Genomic DNA, 16,180 nt, shown 5'->3' on the forward strand with positions numbered 1-16,180 from the left:
CGCCGAGCCAAAACTACTTGACATAAAGAAATGAAATTTTGGGGTTATATTCATATTATGGTGTAGGTGCTCGCTAAGAGAGGATTTTTGGATATTCCTTCGCTAAGGGGGTGAAAAGGGGGGTGAAATTTTAAAATGAGTGTATCTATATCTCAAAACTTTAAAAGTTTACAGATGTAAAAATTGGTATTTAGAATCTTCTTTAAAAATAAGGAAACACGTATTTTTTTGTTTTCAGAAAATACCAATAGGAGGGGTGAAAAAGGGTGAAAAATGGGGGGAAATGGGTTGAATGCCTTTAATCAGGACACCAGTACTTATATCTCAGAAACTGAAGATATTACAGACCTGAAAATTGGTGCTTTTGATCTCTTTTAAAAATAAAGAAACACGTATTTTTTTGTTTTTGGAAAATCCAATTAATACGAGGGTGAAAAGGGGGTGAATTTTTAAAATGAGTGAATCTATATCACCAAAATTTTTAAGTTTGCAGATGTAAAAATTGGTATTTAGAATCTTCATTAAAAATAAAGAAAAACGTATTTCTTTGTTTTCGGAAAATCGCAATAGGAGGAGTGAAAAGGGGTTAAACATGGGTTGAATGCCTTTAATGAGGCTACTTATATCTCAGAAACTGAAGATATTATAGACCTGAAAATTGGTGTTTGGGATCTCTTTTAGAAATAAAGAAACACGTATTTTTTGTTTTTCTGGAAAACCCAATTAAGGGGGGTGAAAAGGGGGTAATATTTTAAAATGACTGTATCTATATCTCAAAACTTTTAAAGGTTATAGATGTAAAAATTGGTATTTAGAATCTCCATTAAAAATAAAGAAACACGTATATTTTGAATCGGAAAATCATAATAGGAAGGGTGGTAAAGGTTGAAAAAGGGGTCGAATGCATTTCATGAGTCTACTTATATTTCAGAACCTGAAGATATTACAGACCTGAAAATTGGTGTTTGGGATCTCCTTTAAAAATAAAGAAACACGTATTTTTCTTTTTGTGGAAAATCCAATTAATGGGGGGGGTGAAAAGGGGGTGATTTTTTAAAATGAGTGTATCTATATCTCAAAACTTTTAAAGTTTATAGATGTAAAAATTGGTATTTAGAATCTCCTTTAAAAATAAAGAAACACGTATTATATGTTTTCGGAAAATCCCAATAGGAAGAGTGTAAAAGGGTGAATAATGGGTTGAATGCCTTTCATGAGGCTACATATATTTCAGAACCTGAAGATATTACAGACCTGAAAATTGGTATTTTGGATCTACTTTAAAAGTAAAGAAACAGGTATTTTTTCGTTTTTGGAAAATCAAAAAATTTGGGGGGTGAAAAGGGGGGGTGAATATTTTGAAATGAGTGTGTCTACATCTTAAAACTTTAAAATTTACAGATGTAAAAATTAGTAGTTAGAATCTCCTCTAAAAATAAAGGAACACGTATTTTTTTGTTTTCTGTAAATCCTAATAGGATAGGTGTAAAAGGGTGAAAAATGGGTTGAATGCCTTAATTGAGGATACACATATCTCAGGAACGAAAGATACTACAGAACTGATAATTTGCATATGGGATCTCCTTTAAAAATAAAGAAACACGTATTTTTTAGTTTTTGGAAAAGCCAATTAATGGCGGTTAAACAGGAGTGACAAATTGGGGTGAATTTTTTGAAAGACTATATCTACAGAATATCTTGGAAACGTAAAATGTTACAGACGTAAAGAGTGGGTGTAAATCTCCTGCAAATGTAAAGAAATATAGGTGATTTGTTTTTGGAAACTCCACTTAAGGGGAACTCAAAAGGGGTAAAATTTTAAAATGAGAATGTTTACAGTATATCTAAAAAAACTTAATATGTTACAGAAGTGAAAAATGATTTTCTTTATCTCTATTAAACATAAAGAAACGTGTACTTTTAGTTTTCGGAAATACCACTTGGGTGGAGGGGAGGGGTAAAAGTGACTGAAAATGGTGTTGAATTCTTTTAATTAGGGTACTGATATCTCAAAAATGAATATGTTACAGACGTGAAATTTGATATTTGCAATCTGCTTTAAAAGTAAAGAAACACGTATTCTCGGAAAATCCAATGAAGGGTGTGGGGGAGGGGTGAAAGAATTGAAAAATTAATTGACTGAATTGTTTGAGAATACATACATCTAATAAAAACTAAAGTTGTTACAGACGTGAAAATTCTTATTTGGACCTCCTTTAAAAAACAAAGAAGAACGCGTTTTGGTGGGGAAACCATCTTGGAGGGCGGGAGTGTAAAGGAGTTGAATTCCTTTCATGAGGACACATAAATCGAAAACTGAAGAAGTTAGAGTCGTGATAATTGGTATTTAGAAGATCCTTTACTATTAAAGAAACAAGTATTATTTGCGGGAAAATTCACTTAAGGAGGGGGGGGATTATTGTGAAATGAAGTGAAAAAAGTGAATTATTTTTATGGGGATACTTATATCTCAAAACTGAAGGTAATAGACGTGAACATTGGTGTTTGGAATCTCCCTTAAACATAAAGAAACAAGCATTCTTTTAACTTTTTTGGTGGGGGCGGGTGGCGGTAAATAAACTTAACGGCGGTGGGGTGTAGAAGGAGGTGAGACCTATTGATTTTACTGTTATTAATGTACTTATAAGCATCCTCCGTTGCTCAGGCGGCAGCGCGCCGGCCTCTCACAGCTGGGTTCCGTGGTTCAAATCCCGGACACTCCATGTGGCATTCGTGCTGGACAAAACGGAGGCGGGACAGGTTTTTCTCCGGATACTCCGGTTTTCCCTGTCATCAGCCATTCCAGCAACACATAATAATAATAATAATAATAATAATAATAATAATAATAATAATAATAATAATAATAATAATATTCCGGACCGTCGTCAAATGTGCGGACCGCGCTGGAAACGGCTCCTGGACGGGTAATGACTAAGAATGCAGTCCGGCCGCGTGTTCAGTGCCGCCAAGGCACCCAATATGACACCACGCCAGATCTCCTGAAGGATTTTATCCATATTAAAAAAGTTATAGGAAAAGATGGCAAAGATTTACGGACCCAACTGACCGGGAGGAATTCCTGAGCCTAGCCCGGGAAGTACAAAATCGATTGCTGGAAAGGAAGATTGAAAAATGGGAGGAGACGTGCCGTAATCTAATAGAAAACGAGTCAGATCGGGAATTTTGGTGGATTCTCGCAGAAAAAGAGTCAGATCGCGAATTTCGGCGGATTATATATCTAAGACAATAAGCATTCAATTATAAATTTCAGTATAATACCGTAGCGAAGCACGGGTATCTTGCTAGTATATATATATATATATACTATTTTAACCATATAATGTACATTTTTAATCCACCATTGTAATCACACCATAAGAATCATGATCTATACGTGTCTTTGTTTAATTATTCTCGGCTGATGATGACAGGGAATCTGTCGAAACCGGTACCGAATGTACAAAAGTTGTGATGTTTTAACTGTAATGTAAAACTTTCACACAATATATAGTATTGAAAAGGTGGAACTTATTGTCCTTTCTTTGATGTAAATCTTGTTTCAATACGGAACCTAAATATGAAATTCTTAACGTTAAATGATAGAGCCAACCAGGCAAAAAGTAAAGCTCATTATTATATGAGCCTGAGAATCAAAATAGGAAAATTAATCAAAGACATAGACTTTATTAAGAAATGCATTGCTCATAATTTGACTCCTATATGATTTTTCACGAGAGTTTAATCCTGATGTAAACAAATAGGCGGAGCACCTTGGCTTTGCACGTGGACACAGACGTAGTTGATTGGAGAAGCAACCGTCGTACTCACTGGACTGTATGCGAGCTCGAAGAAAATTAGTAGGTGGCATTAATTTAATTTTATCTTAGTTTATTACATTTAGATAGTCTGAAAGAGTACGTAATCAAAGTAAAATATGGTTGTCATATATACCGGTGTGTATCTATAATTTTTTTAAATTAAACAGTGATTAAATAACGAGATATGAAGGCAGAAGGCGTGGTGTAATGCAGGAAGTCTTCTCATAGCGAGGGAAAGTCCCAAGCTGTACAGCGTGGAGATAAGGTGTTGCATCTTGCAGCAGCTGTAAAGTGTCAGTATTCACAGTGAGAGAAATGGAGCAAGAGGTGCTCTAGCCTACGATAGCTTTCTTTAATATTCAGAAATGAATAAATAAATAACGTAGGCCCTAATCTTCAGCAGTAGATCTCCCTTTAGACCCCTCTGTTTAGTTTCGCACAGCTCAAAATCTGTTCCTCGTCTATTTTAGGTAATATGCTCAGCACTGTATGTCCGAACACGAGACATTGACGGGGCGGAGGTCGATAGTACACGCTCAGCGAATCACAACTCTTTCTTTGGCTGAGGCGTGGACATGCCTTGTTTACATCAGGATTAAACTCTCGTGAAAAATCATATAATTTTCTAAAGAACAACAAGAGACACGTTTTACCACATCAACATAAAGTCTACCATAAAACTAACAAATTATGGCTCAAAAATGAATTAAAATTTCTACATAAGAAAAAATCACTCTTAAATAACCGATTATATGAGACTCACCTCGAAGTTGCTACGTTGTTATCAGACTCACAATGGAATATTTTCCAAGAGAAAGTTTACAGTAAGCTATCCACTTTACTTATTCAAAAACAGTCCACTTTAAATAACAAGTTTCAAACTCTCCTTAACAAATCTCCCACAACCAACAAACCATCTAATAACCCGATCAGCCTAGACACCGCCAGTCACCCCATAACCGAATTTCATCCCCCATTCATCAACTTATCTAATGCAACATTCGATGACGAAGAGATCGCTATTTTATCAAAGGGCCCTAAACATAACTGGCCTAATTACAACCCATCAAATGTTGCTAAAAAACTAATAATAGAAACAGAAGCAGCGATAAAAAAGATGCCTTACGATATACAAGATGAACTCAGACACGAAGCTAATAAACAATTAAAGAAAACTTTTATATCACCAACCCTGAATATCACCAAATCACAACTTGAAGATAGAAATAAGATCATTCAACTTAAAAAGAAAATAAAAGACAATCATACCATCGTTACGAAGGCAGATAAAGGAAACACCACTGTAATAATGAACCAAACAGAATACGTATCCAAAACTAAAGATTTTTTCACAGACAGCACTTTTACAATAATTAACAAAGATCCAACACAAGCCATCCAACGGCAGTTAAAACAGACACTTAAAAATACATCCTTTCTCTTAACCGACAGTGAAAAAAAGTAAACTAATTCATATGAACCCAGGACTTCCCACTGTCAAAGCACAACCTAAAATACATAAGACTAATGTCCCAATACGCCCTATTGTAAACTAATAGACCTAGTCCTTTGTATAAAGCAGCACAATTCACTCAACAATTCCTCAAAAAACACTACACCTTTCAGTCCAAGAAATCTATAAAGAATACACTTCAACTTATTAAACAACTAGATGACTTTACACTTCAACCATATCACTCTTTACACTCGTTTGACGTTACTAATATGTACACTAGTATTAAACCAGAAAAACTCCTTCATATTATCCCTCAAAATCTACACAACCATAGCCAACTTAGTCAACTTAAGATAGCTGACTTTATGTCTATCTTGAAGCTTTTAATCAATAACAACTACTTTACATTCGATAAAATAATATACAAGCAGGACGGCCTAGCCATGGGTTCACCAGCCTCCGGCATTTTAGCAGAAATATATCTAGATTTTTTAGAACATGCAAAAATAGACAATAATGCAACATTTAACAACATACATTTCTGGTCCAGGTACATCGATGATGTATTTATTATTATGGACCAACGCACTATAGACGCAGCTACCACTCTAACACATCTTAACACTATCGACACAGACATTAAATTTACACTAGAATCCGAAGTCAACAATACCATCAATTTTCTAGATCTCACTATCACTAGACTCCCATCTTCCTTTAAATATAAAGTTTATAGAAAACCCACACATACTGCTACGACAATACAACAGGACTCTACTCATCCCCCTAATCACAAACGGGCTACCTACAATAGCCTAGTACACCGAGCATTCAATATTCCTATGTCAAAATCAGACCTTAATAAAGAATTAATACGCAATATCGCATTTCATAATGGCTACAATAAGAATTTTATAGAAAATATAATCAGCAAATTCAGACATCGCCCAAAATCGAACCTAATTAAACAAACTACTAAATCAAAAACTTTTTCAACTTTTACCTATAACCGCAATATCCATAATATTACAAATATATTTAAGAAGCAGAATATTAACATTTCCTTCAGAACTAATAATAGAAACCTAGACATTCTACACAACTCTAACTCAATCAACCCTTCCAACCCCTTTGAAAAGTCAGGTGTCTATAGATTTCATTGTAACGACTGCCTCGGTACCTACCTCGGACAGACCGGTAGATCGTTCAAAATTAGATATACAGAACACGTAAATGCAATTAAATACAGAAAATTCTCCGCAGTAGGCCAACATATACACGACTATAAACCCAAATTTTATGGCATAGACCACGATATAGACATCATTGAAATAATAAATAAAGGTCCTATACTTGATTTCACTGAACAATTTTACATCTCACTCGATCAGTACCATAATTCAAATTTTAATCTCAATGATTTATCCGACAAACCTACGATTTTATTTGATACGTTTATCAAAATATTGAACAATCTTAAAATCCCCAAAAATCGATCTATCCTCAAAACAATCCATAACACGCTTACATATTACCCCTACCGCCGTCCGCGCCCACCCGATTATAGTCCCGCCTCCACCGCGCTCCCTCTTCCCCTCGCTCAGTAACTCCGCCCCTCCTTGCTTCCTTCTGAGGTCCGTCTCTTCACATTCAGCCTGTTAGCAGGGTTGCCAATCTGGTGATTTTGTCACCAGATCTGGTGTTTTCAGGAAGGCGTATGGTGACAAAATTTGAATTTTGCGACAAGTCGAAAATATGGTGTTTTTCTTTAAAATTTGGTGACATATTTGGTGATTTTATAATAAATTGTCAATTTAAAAAAGAACTACGGTCATGAGACGCATAACTTAGTAAAATATTATGACCTATCATATAAAATATGATCTTAACATGTTTACGTAAGCGACTCGCTTGACAATAAAACCAGCGCCATTGTCGCGTGTGAGCAAGAGCGCTGGATTTTTAACAGCATCAGTGTTGTATTTCCGTGCATTATTGATCTTATTATTAAGGTGAATAATAGCGCGGTCGACATCATTCTTACTTGTAACAGTTGTAACTGGAAAAGTTAGAATGAATCATGCGAGGAGCCCAGCTCCAGTGCCAATGTCGCTGTGTGATTAAAGATAGTGCGCTGGACTTTTGAGTTGTGATTGTGTGGTAGTGTCTACTTCTTAATTTAGGTTAAATGTGTTAATTACAGAGTTAGTGTAGTTGGGAACCATGGGGAAGCCTCAGTATAAACAGCGATTTAGAGAGGAATGGCTTAAGGATGATAGGTATAATAAGTGGTTACTAAAAGTAGAAGGAAATGCCACAAAAGGCTTTCGCAAATACTGTAAAACTCAACTAGCTGCTAAATTAGGAGATATTGAAAAACATAGGAACACTGCTAAACACCTGAAGACAGCCGAACCCTTTAGTTCTAATAGGCAGAAAACTTTAAATTTTAAACCAGTTAATATTAGTGGAAGGAAGAACGGCACTTTTCATAGCAGAACATTGCTCGGTTCAAGTGGTTGACCATCTTAGCGAGTTGTGTAAAGTGAATTTTCCCGATAGCAAAGGGATTAATAATTTGAAGTTGCATCGTACAAAATGCACTGCTATAATACAAAACGTGTTAGCTCCTCATTTTGAAAAAGACTTGATAGATGATTTACGTGAAAGTGAAAACGGTTATAGTTTGTTGTTTGATGAAAGGAATGATATTTCAGTTACCAAGTTACTAGGCATTGTTATAAGATACTATTCAAAAAGAAAAAGAGAGATTGTCGTGACATATCTACAGTTAGTAGAGTTGTCAGAATGTACAGCTGATGCTATAGTTGAGGCTTTGGAGAAATGTCTGTGTAATAAAGGTTTGGATTTGACTAAATTACAAGCAATAGGAACAGACAATGCGTCTGTTATGGTAAGCATAAATCATGGCGTGTATGTAAAGTTAAAGGCTAAAGTGCCAAATCTACAATTAATCAGATGCGTTTGTCACTCTCTACAATTGGCAGTTTCACATGCGTCAGGGTGTTTACCGAAGAACTTAGATTTCCTCATAAGGGAAAGTTACAATTGGTTTTCACAATCATCCCTACGGCAGGTTGTATACAAAGAACTATACGAGACAATAAGAGAAGGCGACTCTCCCCTGAAATTAGTACAGTTAAGCCAAACTCGGTGGCTGTCCATCGAAAGTGCAGTGACAAGAATAATGCAACAGTGGACCGAGTTAAAAACACACTTTGAAATCGCTCGTCTTAAAGATCGCTGTTATACAGCCGATATTTTATATTCAATGTATAGCGACCCTCAGAATTACTTGTACTTGTCTTTTCTGAAGCCAATTTTGGTTGAAGTGCAGACCGTAAATAAGAAGTTCGAAAGTCGAAACCAAGATCCTACAAAATTATTAGGTGACCTAATCCTTCTCATTAAGTCATTATGCACCAAGGTTCTACTGACCACTGTCAAAGTAGATGTCCTGAAAACAGAAATTAATAATCGTCTGGACCCAAAGCCCTATCTAGGTTATGATTTCGAAACTAATGTATCATCGTCCTCGCTTTCTGAAGACCAACAGAAACAACTACGCGATAGATGCGTGCAATTCATTGTTGAACTTATCCAACAATTGAGGCATAGATTACCTGAAAATATAGGGATCCTTGAAAAAATGTCTCTCTTCTCACCCGAAAATTGTTTAAGGCCTTTTAAGTTGCAAATGATTGATATAGCACAACTCTTATGCTGACAGTAATGTTATTGCGAAAGTAGAAAACCAGTGGAGAAATCTGCATCATATCCAGTGGACCGACGTTAAGGACACTGTGAAATTTTGGGCAGAAGTTGATATGTATAGGGATTCAACTGGTGAAAACCCTTTCAGCGAACTTGCAAATTTAGCTATATCGACTCTCGTACTTCCTCATTCTAATGCGGATGTAGAACGAGTGTTCAGCCAAGTCAATATAACTAAAAATAAACTGAGAAATAGAATGTCAATACAAACTCTCCATTCGGTCTTGTGTGTAAAATTTGGATTGAATAGGACAGGGAAATGCTGTTATACATACGATCTACCGAAAGAAGTACTGCAGAAAATAGGCACATTAGAGTCATACAACTATCCGGGTCAAGTACCCTCAACTTATACAGATCAGCCATAAATAAACAAATATAGTACAGTTTTTAATTTGTGTATATAGTTTGCAATTAAATACACTTATATTAGGATTACGACAATTGATAACACGCAGTGAACATTTTATTATTATAATAGTGCTAGTGTTTGAGTGTGACTTGTGTATTCAATTGATCATATGGCTATAATATAGGCTAGACCTATCTTTACAAGAGGACACCATTAGACTTACTAAATTTAGAGGCAGAACAGCACAACTGAAAGGAGGTAAGTGTAAATTTAATGCATTATCTTACTACATCTGGAGAATTTATAGAGTTTTCAAATCCAGATCTGGAGATTTCTGGTGTTTTTCAAATCCATATCTGGTGATAATGAGTATCTAGGAGTTGGCAACCCTGCCTGTTAGTTCCACTCCGATACATTTACTACCAACTTGGCACCTGAGGTGAGTCCTTCATTTCGCTAATATTTCGCGAATTTTTACTCCTTCCGATTTTCATATAACTTTAAATAGCATTTTATTTCTTATAGGTTCCGACTTGGATCAAGATATTTCCAAATCATTTATGTATTCACAACTTACAACACAAGATCTTCAAGTACCACATTAGCAAGAACCTCAATTACTATTTCTCAAAATAATGTAAACCATTCCAGAATACAAATCAACATATTGAACTGTTCAATGGACATTCTAACTATCAACATCAATACATAGTGAAAAAAATTAACTCATCTATTTCTGCTTGCATTGAACATTAATATAATTCTTCCATTCTTAAGTCCAAGTTGAAGCTCCAATCGGATTTTATTGTACATATTTTATGTGGAACACCATTCGACTAAATGTTTGTTTACCTTTTTAATGTGTCAAACATGGCTACATAACTTTAATGAATTGACTGGTCAAAAGTTAAAATATTACAGAATTAAGCCTACAATAAAATTTCACTATAGGCCCTAATTATATATCATAAGAACAAAATTTCTTTTAACAAATTAACCATTTAATTAGAAATATTAAGGTGTACACCTCATAGAATAATGACCATTCCCATTTTACTTACCTTTTATTTGTGTGTGTGTGTATATATATATATACTATTTTAACCATATAATGTATATTTTTAATCCACCATTGTAATCACACCATAAGAATCATGATCTATACGTGTCTTTGTTTAATTATTCTCGGCTGATGATGACAGGGAATCTGTCGAAACCGGTACCGAATGTACAAAAGTTGTGATGTTTTAACTGTAATGTAAAACTTTCACACAATATATAGTATTGAAAAGGTGGAACTTATTGTCCTTTCTTTGATGTAAATCTTGTTTCAATACGGAACCTAAATATGAAATTCTTAACGTTAAATATTAACGAAGGCTCTAGCAAACCGTCTGAATGATCTACTAGATGACAAATTACCGGAAGAACAATTCGGGTTCAGAAGAGGTCGTTCAACGTTGCAGGCAGTACATTGTTTGATGGAAGACATTCAAGAGGCACTTAAAGTACAGAAAGGAAAATTGTATGCGGTGTTTGTTGACTTTCGCAAAGCATTCGATTCTACAAGTAGGAAATTGATCCTCCAGAAATTAAGAGAGATTTGCGGTGAAAACTGTTACATAAAATTGATAAAAAATATATTATCGGAAAATTATGTAAGAATTGATGATGACTTAACGAAGTCTAAACCAATCCTACAGACTATAGGAGTTCTTCAAGGAGATCCTTTGAGTCCACTACTCTTTAATGTCGCAACATATGACATAACGAAAGCCATCGTTACAGAGCAGACAAGTATCTATCTATACGCAGACGACATGGTTATTGTCGCGTCTTGTAGAGAAGAACTACAAACAGCACTTGATAGACTGTCAAAATGGTGTGAAGAGGCCGGTTTGGAAGTTAACAAAGAGAAAACAGTAGTGATGGTTTTTAGAAGAGGAGGAAAACGAGCGGCTGCAGATACTTTCTATTTTGAAGATTCTCTTCTAAATTCTGTGAACTCTTTCAAATACCTTGGAATAACTCTCCAAATGAACGGCAAAACATTCTCAGCTCACGTGAAAGAAAGATCTCTTGCAGCAATAATAGCAATAAATGATATAGAGCACATCGATCAATTATCAATTGAGACAGCAATGAAACTGTTTCATCTAAAGATTACTCCAATTGCAACTTACGGTTTAGAACTAATATGGACCTTCTTGAAAAAGAAAGACCTAAAGGAATTAGAAAGGGTTAAAGCTACCTTCCTTAAACGAATCCTTTGTGTGTCTAAATACACGCCTTCGAGACTTGTTTACGAACTGACAAGAGAACTGTTTTTCATCGAAGACCTATGGTTTTCTATGACCCTGCAATCGACGACAGAATACCAAGACTTCCTGCATAATTTGAAATTTAAAAAGACCGAAATATGGAGTGACTTCTACACAACCGACGCAATGACTACAACTGACTGGCAACAAAGTTGTTTTGAACTGAGACACGCGGTGACCCGTGCAGCGGTCCACGGATTTCACCACAAGGCTTGTGCTACTCTCCGCTTTCACGATCCGAATAGTGACTGTGTATGTCGATGGTGCAATAGACTTTGTGGCCGTTACCACGCTTTGGAGTGTCCAAAGAGAGCCTACTCTCTGAAAAGTCTCTGTAGTGAATAGTGCTATGTATTCTATTCTTTTATTTGACCATTGGTTGCAATAAAGATTTATATAATAAATGGAAAAAGAAATGTGACATGGTATAAGTTACAATCTCTTCTTCTGTTCCTGAGAGAAGGCATATCTGTAGTCATTTCCTTTCCTCACAATGTGGCCAAACCATCTCAGTCTTCACCCCTGGATCTAGTCTTTACCCTGATCGCCTTTACCCAGTCCCATATAATTTCACTTTTGATTCTATCCTTGCTTGACTTACAACATACCCACTGTAGCATTTCATTTCTGCCACCTCAAGCTTTCTCTCTGAGGCTTTGGCACTGTTTCCAATCCATTCGTTAAGGCAGAACAAAATATGTGTGTGAAACATATATACAGTAGAGTCTCGTTAATCCGAACTAATTGGGACCGGGGTCTATTCGGATTACGAAACTTTTGGATTAACCAGATTTTCTAATATAATTTTGTTGTTTTTACGTCTCGCTAACTACTTTTGAGGTTTCCGGAGACGCCTAGGTGCCGGGATTTTCTCCCACAGGAGTTCTTTTACATGCCAGTAAATCTACTTACACGAGGCTGACGTATTTGAGCAGTATTTGAGTGTCAGTGAGCAGTTCATGAGGAAAACGAGGAAGAAATTGAGGCCGAGTCTCGCATTCATCCCGAGTCCAGCGGAAGCATCTGCAAATGTCAATCTCCTTGAAATCATTCAACAACTTCCTGGGTGTGAGGAAGTCAATGAAAAATGACATTAGCAAGTGGATGGAAGCTGACTGTCATCAATTACAAACAGACTAAGAAATTGTAGCTATGGTGGAGAAAGAATCTGGAGTTGATGAGGAACAGAGTGATGACGAAGAAGACCACAATGAACAACTAGTGTCACATTCAGATGCCGCGACCGCCTTAGAACTTGCCGTACGCTACGTCAAGAAACACTCCGCTGCTACGCCCACTGATGTGATGTTTATGAGACGCTGGTTTAACACTAAGTTCCAATCACTATGGCAAAAGAAACTAAGAGATTTTGTAAATATAAACGACCAGTGATTGATGGTTTATGATGTCTAATTATGTTTACATTAAGTTATTCTAATAAAATATGACTAATAAAATGCAAGTAAATCTTCATTCTATAATATGTTCTTTCATTTCAATAAGGAGCATTTTTTAAAAATTTAATATTTGAGTTCGGATTAACCGGACTTTTGGATTACCGGGACTCTAGTGTAATTCATTAATCTTACCAATCCTCTTTTATACCCCAAACTATCTACAACACTTTACAGCTGCAAAACCACAGAAAATACACTTCTCTTCTGTCTCACGATATTTGAAAATGTTACATTTTTTAATTTCAGTGGACTCTATAAAATAGATCAGACAGACTGGTTGAATTATCTTCCTTGTAAATTACACTGATGAGAAATGGCATTTTTCAGAGTTACATCTAGTGGTAATACTTCTCATGAAATGTTTTTTCTTCTATTCCAGGCTTGCTGACATTGAAAATCTGAGTGATTCCTTCATATTGAAGAAACTGGGTAATATGCACAATAAACTTCTTGATCACTACAAAAAACACCCTGACTATGTAACTCAAATCCTGTTCAGGATGAAGGAAATCGTGTGAAAATCACCCTCCGTAAAACCAGCGGTGATTTAAATCTGCTACAGTGTTTTGATCTCAGTTTTGTATTATAGATGGCAGCAAACATTTACCAAAAGCAACTTATAATGTGATACAAAACACATGATATTATTTTCTCAATTCTAAATATAAAATGGCAGCAGATAATTAACCTGAGCTAAGTTAAAAGAAAAATATAAAATTTGCTCTATGTTTCAAAAATTAAATTATCTGGCAACCTCAGTGTACCCTGTCTAGCCTTTGCTGATGATCTCACCCTACTGGCCAGAAGCATGGAAGAGGCTACTCACCAATTACACAGCCTCTACAGTATTGCAGCAAAAACCGGCTGCAATACAGAAGAGGAAGTTTACCACTAATATAAAACAGGCTCCTTTTACAATCCCACTAGGCAACAACACTGTAAGTAAAGTTCCTGCAGTCAAGTACTTACGAGAATGGATCTCAGAAAAAAGAGAGTGAAACTTTGGCCAGGCATACCAGGTGCACCAAGTTAGAGAGGGCCTATCATTCCTGTAAAAGCATCTACACCTCCAAGTATTCCAAGTACCTCTCCAAGAATCTAAAGCTGAAGCACTACAACTCTGTAGTAAGACCCTCTGTACTCTACGTCTCTGAGTGCCTGTTGATGAATTGAACTCAGGAAACTAGAACTTAAAGAGAGGAAGATCTTGAGGAGGATACTAGGAGCCATAAGAGAGGACGATGGCACCCACAGGATCACGCACAGCAACGAGCTCTACAAACATCAGGAAGAGATAGTCACATGTATGAGAAAAAGGACACTCTACGAGCACATGAGCTGCCTGAAACCCTGCAGGCTCACCAACAGAATCCTCACAGTGACAAGTACGTAATAATTTCGTGTGGCTATTACTAGCCGAGTGCAGCCCTAAAGTAAACTCGTGTCCTCATCCCGAGGTGGTGCAGCTCTTTTCAGGCACACCCCCATTGGAGGTGAGCTGCATGTACCATTCCAACCACATACCAGCCCTCCTGCCATTCTTAAATTCCTGGCAGTACCGGGAATCGAACCCGGGCCCCCGAGGACGGCAGCTAGTAACACTAACCGTTACGCTACGGAGGCGACAAGTACGTGAAAGGCTTCCAAGACCAAGTGGATCACCTCAGTAAAATCAGACCGAGAGGAACTACAGATCCCATTAGAGACCACAGAGAACCAATCTCAGTACTGACAGGCCATCCTACAGGGAGTCTTCCCACTGTCCCTCACAAGCAAAAAAAGTACAGGGACCACCAGACCTAAGTGGACGGATGGAAGGAAGCAGGCACACAGCCAGAAAATGAAAGCATACTGTAGGCCAAAATGAATGAAGGAAAAAAGAATTCTCTGACAGGAACCATAATTTACTTTCACTGATTTAGTCTCTGGCAACTTGGTAATAGCCAGTGGAGTGAATATATATCTGCACTGTCATAGAAGGAGGCTTGGCGTGGTCTCAATGGCAAACTAGGAGAAGTATAGCAGTCCAACAGATGAGCCCTATGGTGATCAGACATCCATCCTCTTTTATCCGGACATGTCCTCCTTTTTGGACCATTGTCCACGGGCCGGGTAGATTATTTAAAAAATCCAAAATGTCCTCTTTTTTTAGCGAATCTGCTAATTTTGGGGTAATCTATTTTCCTACTTCGTTTTTACAAGTATTCTTCATTACGTGATGGCATCATTGATTTTATTAACTTAACCGTTGTGGTTTGATTTAATAATAATAACTGCATTTTCACGTTCCTCCAAGAGAAAAAGGCAAATGGCACATGGTTCATTGAGGTACAGAAAGATCTGCAAGAGAGTGAAATCTCATTTGAAGATATCCAGGAGTGTGACCTACTTAAGAAAAAACTCAAGAACATCTGAGTTTCCAACCAAAGAAGAAGCTGAAAACTGGAAAGGCATAGACGGAAGAGCAAAAGGAGCAACACCGTCTATGAATGAAGGAATACTGGACCAACATTAAAGCTCAAAGGAAACAGTTGAAATGACGTGGTCCTTAGTTGGCCGAAATGAAACAAGAATAATAATAATGTTATTGTTCTTATGTCCCATTAACCACTTTTGAAGGTTTTCGGAGATGGTGAGGTGCCGGAATTTTGTCCCGCAGGAGTTCTTTTATGTACCAGTAAGTTTACCGACATGAGCCTGATGTATTTGAGCACGTTCAAATACCACCAGACTGAGCCAGGATCCAACCTGCCAAGTTGCTCTTAGAAGGCCAGTGCCTCAACCGTCTGAGCCACTCAGCCTGGCAGGTTTGATTTTATAATGGTCCATATTAACTACAATCTCTACTCCAATAAATGCACATTTGATATTTAAAATCAGCCATGTCAATACTAAGAGTTATTTAATTAATTATATTTGTTATCACCTAATACGCCATACATGTACTATTGACAGGCATGTTGCCCGATGCTAAGGTC

The 16,180-nt window shown here is 36.7% G+C and overlaps 1 protein-coding gene across 1 annotated transcript in view; it reads left to right on the forward strand.

Annotated features, from left to right (window-relative positions):
- Positions 1-13,944, forward strand: part of LOC137502167 (uncharacterized) — a 61,472-nt gene extending 47,528 nt beyond the window's left edge. Inside the window, exon 7 of the mRNA XM_068229174.1 lies at positions 13,582-13,944. Within this exon, the coding sequence (XP_068085275.1) occupies positions 13,582-13,720 (139 nt within the window). The 3' untranslated portion in view covers positions 13,721-13,944. The remainder of the gene's footprint in view (positions 1-13,581) is intronic.
- The last annotated feature ends 2,236 nt before the right edge of the window (positions 13,945-16,180 follow it).

Source organism: Anabrus simplex, chromosome 9, assembly GCF_040414725.1.
Source record: "Anabrus simplex isolate iqAnaSimp1 chromosome 9, ASM4041472v1, whole genome shotgun sequence".
In the NCBI taxonomy this organism is placed as follows: domain Eukaryota; kingdom Metazoa; phylum Arthropoda; class Insecta; order Orthoptera; family Tettigoniidae; genus Anabrus; species Anabrus simplex.